Genomic DNA, 19,656 nt, shown 5'->3' with positions numbered 1-19,656 from the left:
ATAAATACATCATTTCTTTTAAGTTAAGGTCCGTACAATTAGGATTCCAATATACTGTTCATTACCTTTATCTGCTTGATTTCATACTGGATGCGTTTGATGGGGTTTCCATAGATGTCATTACCGGAGTCCACCTCTTTTTCAGAGACAGCCTTTGCTCTGATCACTGAAACATAAAGACACAGAGGAAATTAGTAGACAGATGCAACACCAGTGCTGGGTCCAGGCCTTCCAAGGCTTACTAGAATCCTAGCAACAGAGAATCTTACTCGCCACCCTTTGCCACACTCAGCAGCATCAGCAGGCAAAGCCTGAAGCTGTTAATCCCTAGGGACATCTTTGCTGCAAACAATATACTGCCCTCCCCTGATTACTCTCTGCAGTTCTTTGATTATAGGAAGAGGCTGGAAATGCTTTCTTGCTGTATTTATTTCAGAGCAAAAGGCCACAGATCTGCAACTGGTCTCCAAGACAGCGGAGACTGAAATTGCAACTGAAACATGTTCCTGTAGGGATATTGGTTGTTATCAAGTGTGGAGACTAATAGCCTTCTCTTGTTGAATGTATTTGCCATTGAAATTCGGAACCTCACCTAGGTGGAAGGAATCTGAAGTGAAAGCCCAATTTCACACACTGAAAACTTCACCCAAATCAAAAATATTTCACGTTTGGCCTCTACCTCATCTTCAGGTAGTTTAATCTTCAAACCAGGCTGCTGGAGGAAAATAATTGGCGTTTTTTAAAAAAATGTATCTTTTTCTATCTTTGAGCTTTTTTTAAGGAAGACCCCAAAATTATTGAGGAAACCACCGAAATTGTTGAGCTTTTTAAAAGAAAACCCAACAGTTGTTGAGCAAATCCGATAGTTGTGGATTTACAAAAACGCCAAATGAAATAAAAGCCTTAACCACACTGTCACCCACCTTGGCAGAGAAGCCAGGAGTTAGAATCCTCCCTGCGCTGCCTTCCTGTCCCCCTGTCACTGAAGCCCACTCAGCTTGAAACCCACACATGCAAAGTCTTAGGCTTTGTACACATCATACATTTAAAGCACAATGGAAGCACATTATTTCCCCCCAAAGAACCCTGGGAGCTGTGGTTTGTTAAGGGTTACTGGGAATTGCAGCTCTTTGAAGAGTAAACTACCATTCCCAGAGATCTTTAGGTGTATACGCAGCCTTATTGAGAGAGATAATGGGAGGATGAAATTCTTAGCACTGAAACAGTGCCCAACCCCACCCTATTGAACTTCAAGCACTTGGCCCAAGATCTTTCAATTTCAACAAGCATTTTAAGTAAAAGCATTTAAAGTGAAAGTTAATAAGCTTATTTTTATTTGCAAAAGGCACCGCTGAGGCATGTGGTATAGGGCGAAGGCGATCTGTGTGCAAGATGTTGAGTGATTTATTGGCCGAAGAGACGCAGGGGCATTTGCAAATATCCTGCAAATGTAATATGGTAAGCAATTTGTTACCATAGATAAATGAACTGGTTTGAATGAACCCTAACCTTCACGTTGCATCAACCAAAACTGTTCAAATATGTCCAGGGAGGTACACAAGGAGAAATGGTTTTGGAGGTACAACATACACCCATGATCAACATGGCTTTGGCATGTAGAACGATTCATTCATGTCTGGGGTAACATATTACACTGGACAGTTGTTCATTCACAGAGAGCAGACTGCTTTTTGGCAACATTGTGCACTATGGTGCCAGGCAAAAAAAGTTCAAAGTTAGAGAAATACTAAGGGAGGAATTCAAGATTGTGCTAAGGCCAACGTTCTGGCAGCACAAATATTTCAGCTTGCTAGATGGAATGATACCCCCTTCTCCTCCTGCTGCATGCTGATTTTGGGGTTTTTCCTGATGCCATCAGAGTCAATTTGGGGGGATCCCATTGTACAAGTGGAATCCTCACACAGGTCTTCTCCTGGCGGGACTCATTAGGTGAATCCTTCCCCGGTGTTTTGAATTCTTGCACAAAATGGGCACCCGAGGCAAGAAGATGCCCCAGACCTGAGTTGAAGAAAACATTTATTGTTTTGCTGATGCTAGAGAAAAAGCGATTCGAATTAAGAAGGGCAATATCTTTTCCATGAGTCTGCATGCTCTCAACATATAAAATAATATCGAAATTCCTAAGCTGGGTCCAGACCAGCCAATCCACCTGTACTTTCCCCCAACCTGGTGCCATCTGTATATTGTTGGGCACCAACCCCTACCCAGCCACAGACAGTGTGGCTACTGGTCAGGGGTGCTGGAAGCTGCAGTGCAAAAGGTCTGGAAGGCACTGGCTTGAGGAAGGCTAGTGTACCTCAGTGACAGAGCTCTGGGTCACATTACCTCTCTCCCATTTGTTCATTAAAGACACTGGTACAAAACTTTACGCCCCAAGCAAGCAAGCCAGCAAGCACTATAAAATTATACTTTAATACATCACCGGGGAAAACAAAAATGATGATTAAAGGTCAAACCAAATCCTTGCCTGAAGGCATGATCTGACACACTTTAGCCTCCAACACAACCACCACACACAGAAGAGTATGCTCCCCACAATGGTCTAGTGGTGTTTGCTTTTAATTTCTTTTTGCTTTTCACTTGTTTTTAACTTCTTATGATTTTATTGTTTGGTTTTCGTTTGGTTTTGGTTTTGTTTTGCTGCAAACCACTGTGATATATTTTTTATGATACAGTGCTAGAGAAATATTTTTTATAAATAAATAAATAAATAAATAAATAAGACAACTGCACCACCAGCAGGTAGCAGGAACTAAATGCGTATGCCACACCTAAGTGCAAACAGAGCACCTTGTGCACTTAGAAAACATAAGCAAACCAACCCACAGGGGGCAGCAGGCATCCCAATACAATGCATATGCTCTATATCTTTTAGTAACCCGGTTACTTGGTAATTAAAACTTTTTGCCTTGCTTCTGTGCCACAGAGAAGACTGGAAGCAAGCAGGCAAAGCAGCCTATAGGTCCTTTAATGCCTTGGATGTTCTCCTGCTCAGTTGTTGCATGACTTGGTCTAGACTGTGCAACCCAGTCCTCCCACTTTCGTTATTCTCTCTGCAATTATGAAGGCTAGAAACTTACTTTTTTATTAAAAAAAAAACCACCACCACCAAAAGCTTAGACATTAGGAACATAGGAAGCTGCTTTATATTGAACCAGGTCATGGTCCATCTACCACAGTATTGTCTACACTAAGCGGCAGCAACTCTCCAGGGTTTCAGACCGGGGGTCTCTCCTTCCCCTACCTGCCTGGGATTGAACCTGCAACCTTCTGCATGTGCTGAAGTTGCTCTACCATTGAGCCACGGTCCTACCCCTGACTGAAAATTGAACCAGAAATGATTGTAACTCTCAGGTGGAGGGAAACCCTGTTTCCAGAAGTCCGGAGTGGCACCAGCAAGTCCTCAGAACTAGGGCTAGGCAATATCAGCTTTTCAACATTGTGATGTATCACCAGCCAAACATCGCAATACATCACGATGTTGAAAGTATAGGGAAGAGCAAGCTGCATTGGCCCCGGACCCAAGAGGCAGTGGGGTGGAACCATCTCTGCTCTGAACACCGCCAGCGCCTGGCAGTGGAGACGGTAATATTGCTCCACCAGCAATATACCACCAGGTGAAGGCGCCATCACGCTCTGGCCATCAAACTGTTCCTGGGCCATGTATCAAATTGATACACCGCCCAGGCCTACTCAGAACATCTTGTAGAGCAACACATTCCATCAGTAAACTCTGGAATGCCATACACATGTTGCCAATCAGCGTAATTGAGTATGAATTCCAGAGGGGCAGCCATGTTAGTCTGTAGCGGGCAGCAGAAAAAAGGAGGCAGGGTCCTGTGGTACCAAAAAAAGCCAGCATATTTATTGCAGCACAAAGCTTCCAGGAGCCACATCGTGCTTTATCAGAGGCATGCATTTGTTAGTCTTTGTCTTGCCACAGGACTCTTCATTGTTTTTACTGGACACAGCTTCTCTGTGTTGAGAGAGACCGTATCATTTTTTCCTCATACGCAAACCTGACTCAACATCCTGCTGGCTGGAAGATTCCTCATATAAAGCTGCCTTGTGGAAGTCAGGCTGGTTGTTGTTGTTCTTTTTAATTATTTAAAAGTTTCAAAAGTTTACAAACTTCATACACAATGCATACTTTCCAATTAATATTCATTTATCATTTGACCTCCCCTCTACCCCTTCATGGTTTCACCATGTTTTCTAATATTGCTGCACATTATAAATACTTTGTACCCTATCCTTTCCTCTTGCTTCCAGATACATGTTTTACTGCTGTTCTTCAATCAAATCCTACTTGCGTTTTTACATGTTTACAATAGCTCTTTAGATATTCTGCAAAAGGTTTCCAATCCTCAAGTCAGGCTGTTGGGCCATCCATGCTAAATACCATCTACTCTCACTGGCAGAGACGCTCTGCAAGAACTGAAACAGGGTCGTTTCCAGCAGTACAGTAGTACCTCGGGTTAAGAACTTAATTCGTTCTGGAGGTCTGTTCTTAACCTGAAACTGTTCTTAACCTGAGGTATCACTTTAGCTAATGGGGCCTCCCGCTGCCACTGCCACACGATCTCTGTTCTCATGCTGAAGCAAAGTTCTTAACCTGAGGTACTATTTCTGGGTTAGTGGAGTCTGTAACCTGAGGTACCACTGTACTGCCCAAGATAATTTAACTGGATGTTCCAGGGAGGGGAACTTGGGATCATGTGTGTAAAAACCATGTGCTTGACCACTGAGTCCCCATCCACCCCCGGCTGAGCTGGAGACACGCCAGTGTAGGCCCCTCGCCCTGGCTCATCCAGGGCTTATCCAGCAAAACTTCAGCCAGCAGACTTAACACTGGTGTAACTCCCCCCCCCCCCAAAAAAAAGGTGTTCTGTAGGTCGGGTGGGGCAAGTAGAGACTTCCACCTGTTCAAAGCCCTGTCCAGCTCAGTCATATGACCCAGGGCCCACACCCCATGTATAGGCCTCACATTCTGCTGGATAAAGAGCCGCTTCATCTGTGAACTCCTTTCTCAAAGAAAAGCTTCACAGGAAAGCTGGCCCAACATGAGCAGCAGAGGCTTGCAAGTGCTGAAATGTGTCAAATCCCCTTGAGCTAGTTATCTTGCCTGCAGTAATCCAGCCCAGAGATGGATAGCCCATGTTTGGGTTTCATGTTCCCACTCTTTCACAACTCCAGAGAGAAAACAAGATGGACACAAAGGCAGGCAGAGAGGAAGGCATTAGCTTTAGGAAACTGGCCATTGCAGCCAGCTGCTTCTGAAACGGACATTGTTCAGAATGCGTTGTGCAAAATATAAAGGGTTGGGGACATTTTGGGATGTGATGCCGGGCAAGGTGTGGCTTGCTCAGTCACGGTAAGTAACTGTATAATCTCAGTTTAGGTTATCAGCAGGGGTATAGCATGCAAAACACAAACCGGTGAGGAGTCTTTTTCTTGTTCACAGCTTCTGAAAACAATTTTAAAGTGCAACCTCACAGGAGAAACTGTGAACACTTTTTTAAAAAAAACACACACACCATAATCTGAATAAAATTTAGTAAGGCCCTTGGAGTCTAGCCGCAATCGCTTTGTGGTTCAGATGCAGCTTGTGGACAGTCCACTGGCCACCCCTGGAATCAACTACCCACTGGGTCTTTTTCAGCTCTGCTGATGATTGAAACAACCAGCTACATTCAGAGAACAGAAAAATAAAAGAAGGCACATTAAAGGTAGTCAAGAGCAAGATGGATGGTACTTGTTTGCCTTTGCCTCTAAACCACTGGGAAGATGGCACTGGACATGTGTTAACTCTTAAATGGTGGGATACAGGCAGTTGTGCAGTTAGATAATTTCTAACTAGAAGCCACGATCAGCAAGCCAACAACAACCCATGGCAGAAGGCTGGTTAGCTATAGCTACTTGTCAGGGAGCAATAAACCACGATTCCCTGTTTGGGTGTAATGGGAAGCCAACATTTCCTGGTTTGTTTGTGCCACTCGAGCCAGGAGAGGAGTCGGTTGTTCACAAGAAACCACAATAAGCTGGAAAGTCTGGCTTATTAAGACATGCAAACGTGGCAGGCTCTCAGTGTGAAATGCTGGGCCAAAGCAAGTCAGCTCCAGGTCTATGATTTTCACTGTTTCCTTCAGCATTAATCCTAGTTAGGAGTTTCAAGCATCGCAGGAAAGGGGAGGACACATCTCTGTGTGCAGGGCTCTCTCCCATCACTGCACATATGGTGCATCCATCATCAGGCTCAGTTTCAGAGCCCGCTTTGAGTTCCGTTTGCTGCAAACTGGCTGTGGCCTGGCTTGGATGCTTTTGGCCTGGCCCAGACGATTGTGTGACAGCAGCTGAGAGTCTTTAGGCCTGGCTAATAGTTACGGCTCCAGGCTTTTCCACTCACGTGCTGCTGAATCACTGGCAAAAAATGCAACCTCGTAGAAGGAAGATTTTTGTTCTGAACAGTGTGGCTTTGTAGAAGGGAACTGCTGCTTTGCACTTTCTAAGCCAAGCACCCGGCAGTTCAGCCAAGCCAGAGATCAGGGAAAAGGAATCAAGAGTGTGTATTTGTACGTATTTATGTTCATGAATCCCAAAGAGAAGATCAAGGAAAAGGAATCCCATGTGCTTTCTTCCCCTTGCAGCCCTACAAGCAAATGGAGATTTGTGCTTTAAAGAGCTGGGAGGTTTAACAACTTAGCACTGAACTCCTCTCTGCAAGAGAAATGTGTGCCTTTGACAACATAGGTCATGGGTGCAGGCTGTTTAATAAGCTATTAGTAGAAGTTTCAAATATGTCCGTTTCAGCAAATACAGATTGTGGTTCTAGCAGCGCAATTCTCCACTTTTCATCTTATTTAACTTAAGAATTTATAAGACACCCTTCTGTATAAATATTTCCTGAGTAGCTCACAAAAACAATTAAAAAAACAAACACAGTTTTTTAAAAAACAAAACAAAAATCAAACCAGCAGCATAAAGCAATAACAAGAGTCTAAAAGCTAGGAAAACAAAGAGGTCTTTGTCTGGTACCAAAAGGAGGTACCAAAAGTCATTTGATAAAGGCATCACTTCAGACCCCAAGGGCACCTGATGGACAGCCTCAGCAATGGCCACAGTTCAAGGGAATATGACCAAGTTCAAGGGAATAAATTCCCTGCCATGGAGGACTTAAGGCAGGGCGGTCCAACATGTGGGGCAAGGCCTTTTTGGTGGCGCTCGACATCATTATCCATTATCCGCACCACCCCCTGCACCACCCTCTTGTTGCCTTCCCAAAGCTGGTTATAGGAGGCGCTGGGCTTTGGGAAGGAGGCATGAGGGCTCTGACAGGGTGCTCCAGCCTCCTTCCCAAGGCCTAATTAGCACTTTCCCAGCTTTGGGAAGGAAGTGGGAGAGCTCTAGGGTCAAATTTTGGCTTCGCCCCCCCCCCCCCCCCGGAAAGCGAAGGGCAGGGTGTGGCCCATGGGTTCTGTGTCAAAGTACTTTTGTGGCCCGCTTGGTATGAAAAGTTGGACCGCCCTGAGTTAAGGTAAGCCTCAGCACTTTGAATTGTGCTTGGAAATGGATTAGTTCAAATGTTAAAGCACCAGGAAGATGGGGAAGGGCTGTAGCTCAGGGGCAAAGCATCTGCTTTGCACCCAAAAGATCCCAGCTTCAACCCCCTACATCCCCAGGTATGGCTGGGAGAGACCCCTCTCTGAAATCCTGCAGAGCCACTCCCAGTCAGTGTAGCTAACTCTGAGCTAGGTGTACCAATAATCTTACTCAGTATAATGCAGTATCTTATGAAATGTGCCATAAAAACGCAAGAAGAGCATGCTGAATCAGGTCAATGGCCCATCTAGTCCAGGATCCTGCTCTCCTACTGGTCAACCAGATGCCCATGGGAAGCCTGCAAGCAGGACATGAGCGCAAGAGCACTCTGCTCACCTGTGACCCCCAGCAACTGCCATTCAGAGCCATACTGCCTCTGACAATGGAGAAAGAACTCAGCCATCAGGGTTAGAAGCTGTTGATAAGCTTAGTCCTCATGAATATGTCTAATCCACCTTTAAAGCCATCACTGCCTCCCATTGCTGTCTGTGTCCCCAACAGACAGTCCCATTTAGTACCATAAAGGTAAAGGTAAAGGTAAAGGGACCCCTGACCATTAGGTCCAGTCGTGACCGACTCTGGGGTTGCGGCGCTCATCTCGCTTTATTGGCTGAGAGAGCTGGCGTACAGCTTCCGGGTCATGTGGCCAGCATGACTAAGCTGCTTCTGGCGAACCAGAGCAGCGCACGGAAACACCATTTACCTTCCCGACAGAGCGGTACCTATTTATCTACTTGCACTTTGACGTGCTTTCGAACTGCTAGGTTGGCAGGAGCAGGGACCGAGCAACGGGAGCTCACCCTGTCGCGGGGATTCGAACCGCCAACCTTCTGATCGGCAAGTCCTAATCTCTGTGGTTTAACCCACAGCGCCACCCGCGTGCATTAACTGGAGCTTCCAAATAGCCTTCAAAAGCAGGCCTACATACAATGCATTAGAGGAATCTATTATCTCCCTCCTGCCTTTCAGTCAAACGCATGACTTTTGGGCTGACCTATCAAGCCTCTCCTCTAACCAGAAGCAAGAGTAAAGGGGTGTGCTTGTTCTATTATCCAGCGCAGCAAGATGCAATGGTAGAACTGAAGGCTGGAAGTGTCCCAAGAGGGCAGGGGAACGGGATACATCTTGCACATAAGACAGAGAAGCAGCCCAAGTATCCCAGAGTCACCAATGCTTCTAGATCAGGAGCCGTTCCAGACAAGCAACCTGCTTATCTAAAGCTGACGCTCTTTCTCCCAGTTCCTTGGTGGGTGTGGGAAGAAATCAATGCTGTTCAAGTGCTACCTTCAAAATCTTCTCCAGCCACTCAGAGCCATCTCTCCCACATTTGCTAAATGGAAAAAGCCTCCCCGCCCCCATATTACTAGCAGCCCTTCCAAATGCTGGTTTCTGCATGGAGCTAGCTAGTCTGCTCAAGATGAGAAGACAGAGGAATCTCCAGAAATAAGGAACAGGAAGGATAGATGGCAAGGAACCTAAGGATCCCAGGTAGACCCTGCTGCTCCCTAAACCAGCACAAGCAAGCTTCCATTAGCTCAACATCTCATGCTCCACGCATGCTGCTCTGACACCTTTCTTCTCTGGGAAACCCTAGTAATGCCACCTAGCCCCATTAAGAGAGCAAGGGGAATATGCAAGATATTCCACCTCTGTGGAGACTGGCATGTGCCAAAAGCCAGCCGCCTCATCTCAGATGCTCAGTTACACTGCTCCAGTTATGAATTCAAGAAGATGTTATTAAGATAGTGGGCAAAAAGAAGGTATGGAGCAAGTGACAAAGTACAGTGGTACCTCGGGTTACATACGCTTCAGGTTACAGACTCTGCTAACCCAGAAATAGTGCTTCAGGTTATGAACTTTGCTTCAGGATGAGAACAGAAATCGTGTTCCAGCGGCACAGCGGCAGCAGGAGGCCCCATTAGCTAAAGTGGTGCTTCAGGTTAAGAACAGTTTCAGGTTAAGTACGGACCTCTGGAACGAATTAAGTACTTAACCCGAGGCACCACTGTAAAGAAAATTTTAAAAGCATTTACTGGTATCCTAGACTGGACTGTCAAGCAAGGTTATCTTTCGGCATGCTAACCAGAAGATAACTTATTTCATTGCCGACTGCAAAACCTTGCCTAAAATTGGGTGCAAAACCCACTCCCCTGAAAGCCTTCTGGTTTTATCCAATCCAAGTCAAAGCCACATGCACACTGGGTAGTTCCACTGGGTCTTTGTTCTCTCTCAGTAAATGTCAGCAACTGAGCTAGTTGCATCACTGTAACCCAGACTTCCTTTGGTTTTAATTCTCTAAGCACAATGAACCCACAGCAGTCCCTAGCCTGGCCTTTGAGCACACAAGTCTTTGCTGGCGTCATCAGAATGGATGCTTTTCTTGGGTCAAGACTCAAGTGGGAATTAAACCACTAAACCACAGGGAATTTGGTTTGTTCCCTTGCTGGCAGCTATGGTTTTGATAGTGCAATATAGGAAGCCTGATTCATCCTCGGTGTCTACTGTAAGTGACAGGTCTTCAAAAGGGAACATAAGGAGGTACAGTATTAACAGCTCCAGAGCAATGCAACAAAGCAGGGACCTGTTTCAGCCAGGACAGAGGGACACATTTCCTCATGGACAACTTTCCAGATGGTGCGTGGGGCCAGATACAAAAGTGGGAGGAGCAACATATTGACTCTACGCTTTGTACAGTAGACTTCATTTCTGCCATGCAAAAAAAGAGATTTCTACATGCAAGGAAGAGGCATTATAGTACCCCAAGAACCAATTCCAGACAGGCAAAGTTACTTGAGGAGGGTGCAGAGAAGGGGCAGTGAAGGGCAAGATTTGAGACGGGTCCTGGTCCTGGAAAAGTCCCAAAGGCCTGAAAGGCTGAATTTGGTCCTTGGGCTTGAGGCTCCCTGCCCATGGTTTTGATGAAGTGTAGAGTAATGGAGTAATGTACACCAAATCAACCTTTACTCTACTTATTTGCTGCTGTACTGGCATGCATTTTTAGAACAGCTTCCAGAAGTTTATCTCTCTGTGAAACAGAGATATGTTTGAGACGGCAATTCCACAGGAGCACAAAAAGTACAGACAGCCAGGTTATGGGATCCAGTTTCCTGAGAATTTCAGTTTCTACTTTGTTTTTAAGTCAGCACATACAAGTTCCTAGGCCTTATGACTGTGAAGGTACATTTGAAAGTGTGAGTAATCTCTGCTGAAATTTTAGAGCCTGAAGAACAAACAAGTTTTCCAGTAGTTGAAGGTGGGGCTTCCAAACCTTTGCTCCCAGATCTGGCCCATTTTGCTACCTGGGGCAAAGAACAAGATGGTGTCCACACTTCCATGTTCAGAAAATGACAGTTTATGGATAATTCATAATTTATTGGCATAGAAGTATAATCTCCTGACCCAGCATCAAGTGAAAAACTCTCCTCAGTTCTCTGCACCATGCAGATAATGCTAAGCCAAAGTATGGCTTAACATGAATGGGCAAACGTGCAGGTGCAACAGTGATAAATTTGTGCCTCCTAACACCTCCCCTGCTTCTGTTGCTGCCATACTACCAGGAGCTAAGCCATGGTTTGGCTTAGCTTTATGTCCAAACCCCGGATCAAGGTTTGTCTCACTCTAAATAGCCCACAAGCTGTAACCAAGGTTTGTTCTTTGCTTATAAGCTTGTGGTTTGTGCCCTGCAAAGACTCGTACCAAGTTGGGAAGCTGGGCCTAGCTCTGTGTAATTTTACTTCTAGGGCACTACCTTATTGTGTGTTCAAGTGTGAGGTGGGAGTCAGGCTCCTTTCTATTCTTTTAAAAGTGGGTAGATTCTTTTGACAACATACTCATTTTACACTGAGATTTCAGCAGAGAGGGCTATATGATAAAGAGAAAGCAAGCAAAAAGCACAGCAGTATAATCACTTTTATCACTCACAGCATAGCGCACTGGAGAGAAGCAAAAGGAGCGAGCAGTAATAACCACACAGTGTGCGCGCACACACATACACACAGAGAAACCAGTGCAGCTTTGCAGAATAGTAGCTATTACCCTTGGGCCCCAGGCATGCTCATCAGCTCACCACTAGTCAGCACTTTACTTCTTTTTCTTTTCCTTTCCTTGCGAGATCCCCCAATATTTCCCTTTTGCTGTACGCCAGGGAGGCTTGCAAAGCAGTGTCCTTGCTTTCCAAGGCTCAACGTGAGTCAGAGAAATTCTCTAGTCTCCAGAGAAAGGCAAAGGGGATTTGGCTTACGATCAGTTGCGGTAAGGTCTGCAACACAGTGAGATGTCTTGCTGCTTAGCAAGCCCCTCTCTGGCTCGATGCCTGTAGGTTCCGGCCCCTGTAGCCCCAGCTCAGAGGTGAGGAAAGAGGATGGGGGCATGATCCCATAGTTACACTGGGCCATGGAGGCACATTTAGTGTCTCCAAATCCTGGCATGACAACACAGGCAAGACCCCACCCTCCCACTCAAGGCCAGCCAAAAGCTGTGAACCCACAACCACAAAAAGAGCAAAAACTGTACTATAATTAACACCGATTCCAGCAGAAGATGCAAATACAGCACATACACAGCACATACAACACATGAAGGACAGAGGCTGCACACCTTCCTTCAGAGCAAATGCACAGAATGTGTAAAATGACACAAGGAATGCTCACAGGGTTGCATCCACAAATACATACTAAGGGCCCCTCCAGATGTACTCTTTGCCAGGCATTCATGATTATTTGTGCTCATGGGGCAGTTATATGTGATCCTGCTCTCAACACTGCTTGCTCCTGCAAGCTTCATGCTAAGATCCTGTAATGTTCCAAGGTGGAGTCCTGCTTTTGTTGCACTATAGCACAAGAGTGCCCCACCAGATAGTAATAGCAGCAACACTGCGAAAGCATCACAGAACAGCTAATAAAAAGTGGGATGGTGTGTACAGTCCAGTATACAAATCCACCACAAATGCACTATTATTGCACCAATGACATGTTATAGAATACACCTGCAAAACACACAAACACACCAGTCTGGAGGGGCCCTAACCTTTCAGCAACATAATGAAGCGCCAGTGTAAGAGATTGAGCTTGTTACTGCAAATTTTGGGGGAAATGGAATGGAAAAGACCACTTAGCCCCTTCGCCTGTAAAACAGAAGGTTCCTCAGTCTACACCCAAGAAGCCCAACAGATTAGTTCATGGTCATCATAGAAAGGAAGTTAGGAAACGCCCAAGGGCACTAAGGTGGAATTTGAATCTGCAGATTTACAAGTGATACTCAGTATACTCAACTTATTTAACCTAAGAACTTCTCTAAAAATAGCACAAAGCTCTAAAACCAAGACACATTTCAAACCATTTGTTATCCGAACCCTCGATTTTATCTGCATCTGCCTTAAAAATGCAGTGCTGATAGGATTATTGTCTACAGTGCACACATACACACACTTCAAATGCATGATGATACTTTCTCTAGCCTTTCCTATTTGTTTCTGTACAGTACAATCCCAACAACAAGCATAAGCCTGATGGCCAAGGAATGGCACCAATGAGTTTAAATGAGCATGGCTGTCACTTCCTTTTGATTTCTGTTCATCGTATTTTGATGTAAGCCACCTTGAGCATGTTTTAACTATGGGAAGGCGTCATACAAATGACCAATTATTGCATTGCAGGAAGTTGGACTACATGACTCTCGGGGGCCCTTACAACTCTACAATTCCATGCACCCCTTAAGCTCACTGCTCTTGGGTGAAGTGGATGCCTTTGGCCCATCACCACTGTTAAAACAGGATTCAGCTACCATGTCAACTCTTGTGCATGGAATGAGGGAGGCATCATCTTGCCCTTTGCCTCGGGCAGTAAAATGTATTGCGCTGTTCCTGAAATCTGCAGGAATTGCCAAGGGTAATATTCGCATAGATAACTTTTGCGTTTGTAAGGGAGAGAGAACTGCCCCCCCAAAGGAGAATCCACTTAAATCCATTTTTCCTGGAGCACCCTGTCCCTCCAACGTGTCACCACGGAAAAGCGGGATGTGCTCCCACGCAAGTAACACAACCCTCACATTTTTTCTTCAGAGCACGGCTGCCCAAAATGGGATGTCCCAATTTAACTGGGGCAGTTGAGGGGTATGTTTAGTTAGTACCTCACTACCCTCTAGGGAAAGTCTTTACTAGTGCAAGGGCAGATCTACAGAATGCATTTAAAACACACTCAGTGGAAACACACGGCTTCCCCCTAAAGAATCCTGAGAACTGTAGTTTCCCTCTCACAGAGCTACAATTCACAGCAACCTTAAACTACAGATCCCAGGATTCTTTGGGGGGAAGTAATGTGCTTTAAATGTCCATTGAATGGGCTTTAAATGTCTGGTGTGGAACTGCCACAACTTTACAGGCCACCTGTATATCAGAAACAGTATATCTGATATACAAACAAATCCCAGGACCTGTGCTGCAGATAAGTGCTTGTGGCACCTGTTTCTGGAGCGGTATTCGTGCCAGGCCGCCCCATGCCACATTATTCCCCTTTAAACACTCTGATGCAGGACATCAGCATCAATACAGTTACAAGTGTGGCTTCTGGACCTAATGCAGGCACAGAAGCAGATTGTCCCACGTAGTTTCCCCCTATCATATCTGCAAGAAACTGGAGTAATGGCCATAGAGCTGGCTTGGTTTGGGTCTCTCAAAGCAAAGGCCTAGGTTTCCCATGTGCTGGATGCCCCAATTCAAACATCTGCAAAGGTCAACTTATCTTTTAGCACCCTGCATTTAGGTGGGTTCTGCTGCTCTGAAAATCACATTCCAGCCCTCAGGGGAGTGAAATCAGGTAGACAGTGAGAGAGGCCTCAGAGCATGCATGCCTTGACTGGCATAATTTCAAGTGGGGGGTGTTCTCATACCTTCCAACATTTCCCAATGAAAATAGGAACATCCCATTCCATAATGATAATTTTACTATTTATACCCCACACATCTTACTGGGTTGCCCCAGCCACTGTGGGGAGCTTCCAACATATATAAAAATAATAAAACATTAAACATTAAAAAAAAACTTCCCTATACAGGATTGCCTTCAAACAGCTTGGGGGGCGGATAACTCCCTACTCCCCAAGATTTCTCCAAAGAAAATAGGGACATCATAAGGAAAAGTGGGACACTCTGGGATCAAATAAGAAACCATGGTGGCTTCTCTAAATCACGGATGTTCCTGGAAAATAGGGACACTTGGAGGGTCTGTGTTCTTGGATGAAGAGAGAGTTCATTGACAACTATGTTTTCTGGGGTAGAGGGGAATGACAGAGATGTTCTGGAACTTGACCTGCCCTCAGAGATGTTACCACAAACGCAACAGCAGGCAAGAAACTTAATTCTGCACTTGTGGAGCCCTTTTACTCCAATGCAGGGTAGACTAAGGTCAAGTCCCCACTTCTTTTTCTCAGAGATAATCTACATTCCACACTCAGTGCATACAAAGCAGAGACCAAGTCACTACAGAAGAAGTGAGGATAATAAAGGCAAGAAACAAACACAGCAAAGCAAACCCAAAAAAGTTGAAGAAAACCAAGCTACAACACACATTATGAGGTGAGATTCTTCTGCCATCCACCCCAGATTTACCAATGGTTGAGTGAGTGTTTGAGAACTGTGAGAAACTTCTTAGCTAGAAGAATCTGTGCTATGTATGTCTGGGTGAAAGACTCTGAATGAACAGGGACGTGAATTAAAAATAGGTATACAGTATGAGATTCAAAGCCAGTCATAAACACAGTTTTATATATAAAAAAAATGCAGAACTTTCCACATGGGAAAAGCCAGCAAAGCTTCTCAGAAACTGTAGGATATGTGTAAACAGAAGACAGGAAGTCTAAAAAGTACATAGTAGTAATGCGACCCCAGCTATAATCTACAGATCTGAAGCACTGGCAATGCAAAACACAATAATAATGAGGTTTAAATGGATTCCATGGCAGATGTCCCGGAGAGATTCCCAGAGTAAAATATCAGAATAAAGTGACACATTCAAGTATGAGACACATAGCCTCCAGCTTTAAAATGGGGAGGAGGCACTCTGATGGATTTTGGATTATGAGTCACCTATCTGTTCTTTCCACTTTGACCTGGAAAAAGTCTCCAACTTTCTTTGGTCCATAGTAATGAATTGTTTTCCTTGCCCCTACCTAGCATTCCAGTATGCTTAGCACAAGACTCTTGTCACAAGCTGTTGGACTGGCACCAATCTTTGGAAGAATTTGCCCAGAAAGAACAAGCCCCAGCAAGTGGATTTATTAGTCAGCACACAATTTTGGCATGGTCCAGTCCTAGACAGAACACATTCAATGTAGCATGAGGCTAAAAACATGATAGAAGCAAACAAACAAAAAAAGCCCAAAATGTCCATGACACAGACATTATGGTACCTGTTTAAACCTGATATTGGGGTAAGAGCAAAACAGGGCATGCAGGTACAGAACTTGACACTGACACCCCTTCACTTCTCACAACTTATTCTTCCCAAGTCCAACACTTAGGGCTTCTTCATGTTTATTGAGCATTCATCCTAATTTGCTTCTACAAAGCTTACATGGTGATTTAACTATGCCCCATCTTTAGTAAACATTTGTTATTATTTCTTTATGGGGAGGTTATGCAACAATGAGCATTCATCTGGATTTGCGTGTGGGGGGGGTGGTGTTTACATGTCTTCCTGTTAATCATTTGTTCATTCCACATTTCTTAGCACATTCCCCCACCACTTTCCTAACTGCAAAAAGTACCGGTATGTTGTTTTCTTAAGTAGATTTTTTGTGTTAAGGTAAACTACTTTAACTGTGCAAACCTAAATTTCCTGTATGCACTTGAATCTCTCCTACAAAACAGCGACAGTCTGAAGGCACTCACAAATGCCCCCACTTAAAAAAACCAACCCAGTCCCCAAGAGCAGAAGCAGGCCTGCTGTAAGGAAAATGCCAATTTGAGCGCAAGATATTTGAGAGCATGGCCCCTGGAGTTGTTTCCATTTGGCCTCCAGCACAGCTCCCTTTTACAGTGCACTTTGCCCACTTTCTTCTCCCAAATGGCACAGAAGCAAGAGGGGTTTTTATTCCCCTCCTTTCCAAAGGCAGTCTTGAGTCCCTTCTCATCGTATGACAACAGCATCAGCAGTCTCTTGGCTGCTCACTCATGTTGCTATCCCTTCAGCCCTTCTGCAGTGCAAGATGTGTTCCTTCTCAAAAATGAGTGGCAGCTATAGCATTCCCGTGCCCAACGCAGGCTAAGTTTGCTCTCACAGATACAGTTAGCATCTCTGCTAGTCTCAGTTGGCATGGCTGAGCTCAGAACAACAGAGGCGCCCAGGAAAACTCCCTATGAGCTATACAGTGGTACCTCAGGTTACATACGCTTCAGGTTACATACACTTCAGGTTACAGACTCCGCTAACCCAGAAATAGCGCTTCAGGTTAAGAACTTTGCTTCAGGATGAGAACAGAAATCGTGCTCCGGCGGCGCGGCGGCAGCAGGAGGCCCCATTAGCTAAAGTGGTGCTTCAGGTTAAGAACAGTTTCAGGTTAAGAACGGACCTCCGGAATGAATTAAGTACTTAACCCGAGGTGCCACTGTATATTGCCCATCTCTGTACTTCATTTGTGGTGCCACATCCCTTCTAGTAACCATAGAGAGGGCCCAAATACCCTCTCTGCTTCTGCTCTGGAGAGAACCTTATGCTTTAGTCTAACGGCCCACGAGTGCCAAATATGCAGCTTAAGTAGCTGGGGCTGGAGGGTATCAGTCAGGTGCTTTGGAAGGATTAGAAGCCACAGAGCTAGAATTGAATACAGCCCAAATTAGCTACAGCAGCTACTCCTACATCTTGTGGGAGCCCTTCCAGGTTATGAAATCTTCCAAAACAAGGTAAGATGTTTATTATTTTCCAACTACAGTCTAGCTACAAAAAAAAGCAGAAAGTGCAGAGTGGTTCTACATGGATAAGTCTCATGCTCTTGATAGCTGGGTAGCTACAGTGTTCAAAACGGCATTGTATAGGCAGAATTCTCATCGCAAGCACACACCAAACTACAACTCCCAGTACTCTTATATAAGTTTACAGTGCAAAGATCCCCCACCTTATTAGATATGTTGCACAGCCCATACCTAGGACATCCTCTCTAAAACAGGGAATCTGTCCACTGGTTTCCAGACACCAAATTCTCCAGTGGCATTTCTTGGTTGCATTGCCTTGCCCAGCTGGCAAAGATTAAAGCACCTATACACAGTGCAGATGTGCCCTACCTACCCCCGGCAAATGTCAACTCTGTCTCTCCAAAATCCAAACACATTTGAGAATCACCAAATTATCTCCAAGCATTGCATACCTATAGTGCTCATAGAGGTTCACAGGAAGCAGACCAACACATACGGCAGAGTGAATGAAACAAGCCCCTAAATGACATGACATACTCCTTCCATGTTCTCGGACTCTCGAAAGGTAGGATTGTATCAACCAATTTTATTTCTTCCTATAAAAACTACTTGTCAAAACCTCTCCTGTCCACTTTCATCCTCTCTGGCAGTGATGAGGGTTTTCCAGGAAATGGTGAATTAGGGTAATTTGTGAAGGAAAATATTCTGGTGTCCTACAGCAAAGGAAGACAATGCGGTGCCCTCCAGATGTTGCTGGACTACAACTCCCATGATCCCTGGCCACTGGCCATGGCTGATAGGAGTTGCAGTTAGTAAACAGAACTAACAACTTTAAAGCTGTCAAGCATGCCCAATATTTATAGTTACTAATGAACTTATGCAATCATGTTTTTGCATGGAAAAATTTAGCACTGAAAAATTTTCTGCCTCACACCGTGTCTTTCTGCAAATCCTATGCTCTGCCTTTCCCCATCTAGATCCTATATTCTGTTTCCCCCCAGTTCTTTGTGTAGGGCCAAATTATACGTTACATCTAAATGCATAGCCTGGCAATATGTGATTCTTTAAAAAACTTTAAATAGCAGCCATGGGATTGAGACTGCAGTGAGGGTATTTTTATTTTATTTTATTAACCATTTCCTTACTCTTCCACGATCCCAGCAAAAATACCACCCTATAAGTGGCCGTTTGGCAGGGAAAGTAAACTGCCACTGGCACATATTAAAGCTTTTCTCCCATGTCAAAAGCACTTTGGGGGCATTTTGTTTGGATCACAGTTCTGGTGTAGGGAATGGGGATAAAACAACTTGTCCATGGTAGGGGAAATGCAGCAAGAAGTTGTTAATATTGATAGTTAACATGGGAAAATCCTGGTTTGGAAAGTGAGGTGGGTACACTTTCATGTTCTCTCTGCCAATTACATTGTATATAGCAGGTCAACGATACAGGTGAGATCTGGGGAGACTTAGGTTCAAATCCCACCCCCTGCAGCCACAAAGTTTACAGGGTCACACTCTCTCAGCCTAATCTATTTCACAGGGTTGTTGTGAGCTTTCTGGAAGAAAGGCAGGATATAAATGTAAATAACGTGAATAGCAATAGTAAATAATGTAAATAATTTGAATTCTAATAGTAGTCAGTGCAGCTGGAGCTATATTAGTCATGTTCCAGGCAAAAGGGAAGAGCTGGTTTGGACCAGTGAAACTGGCCATTGGCTTTCCTCCTCATCCCAAGAACAGGCAACAGCCTGAAATATACAGCTCTGCTCCAGTTCGGGAGAAGTATGTGAGTCACCCAGGAGGTCAGTAACTTTAAATGAATCAGAGTGGACTTCTTGTGAACAAAGTATTTAGAAATCTCTGAGGCTGCAACTAAATGTTAAACCACATATGATGCTAAGTGTATAACTTGAAAGGACATCAGAGATTTTAAAATAATAAAAGTAATAGGTGCAGGAAGTGATTTTTATCAGGACCACAGCACGTAGGAAGAGTGTTTTTCCTCCTAAGGCTAATAACATCATGGAGGTGGGGTAGGATTTTGTGGGGTGGGATTCCATCACTGCACAATAAAGCTACAATGAAAATCCGGAGGGGTGTGTATGTCATTATTAAATTCCTGACATGCTTCCA

The 19,656-nt window shown here is 44.7% G+C and overlaps 2 protein-coding genes across 2 annotated transcripts in view; one reads left to right on the top strand and one right to left on the bottom strand.

The window, feature by feature from the left end:
- LOC307210012 (autocrine proliferation repressor protein A-like) overlaps positions 1 to 8,316 on the top strand; it is a 229,564-nt gene extending 221,248 nt beyond the window's left edge. The window contains exon 13 of the mRNA XM_079965530.1: positions 8,146 to 8,316. Coding sequence (XP_079821656.1) covers positions 8,146 to 8,149 — 4 coding nt within the window. The 3' untranslated portion in view covers positions 8,150 to 8,316. The remainder of the gene's footprint in view (positions 1 to 8,145) is intronic.
- The window catches only part of TIMP2 (TIMP metallopeptidase inhibitor 2), a 31,331-nt gene that overhangs the window by 5,172 nt on the left and 6,503 nt on the right, over positions 1 to 19,656 (bottom strand). The window contains exon 2 of the mRNA XM_079965706.1: positions 66 to 166. Within this exon, the coding sequence (XP_079821832.1) occupies positions 66 to 166 (101 nt within the window). The remainder of the gene's footprint in view (positions 1 to 65; positions 167 to 19,656) is intronic.

This window comes from Podarcis cretensis, assembly GCF_951804945.1.
Source record: "Podarcis cretensis genome assembly, chromosome: 2".
NCBI lineage: Eukaryota > Metazoa > Chordata > Lepidosauria > Squamata > Lacertidae > Podarcis > Podarcis cretensis.
This window is presented reverse-complemented; position numbering and strand designations above follow the sequence as displayed.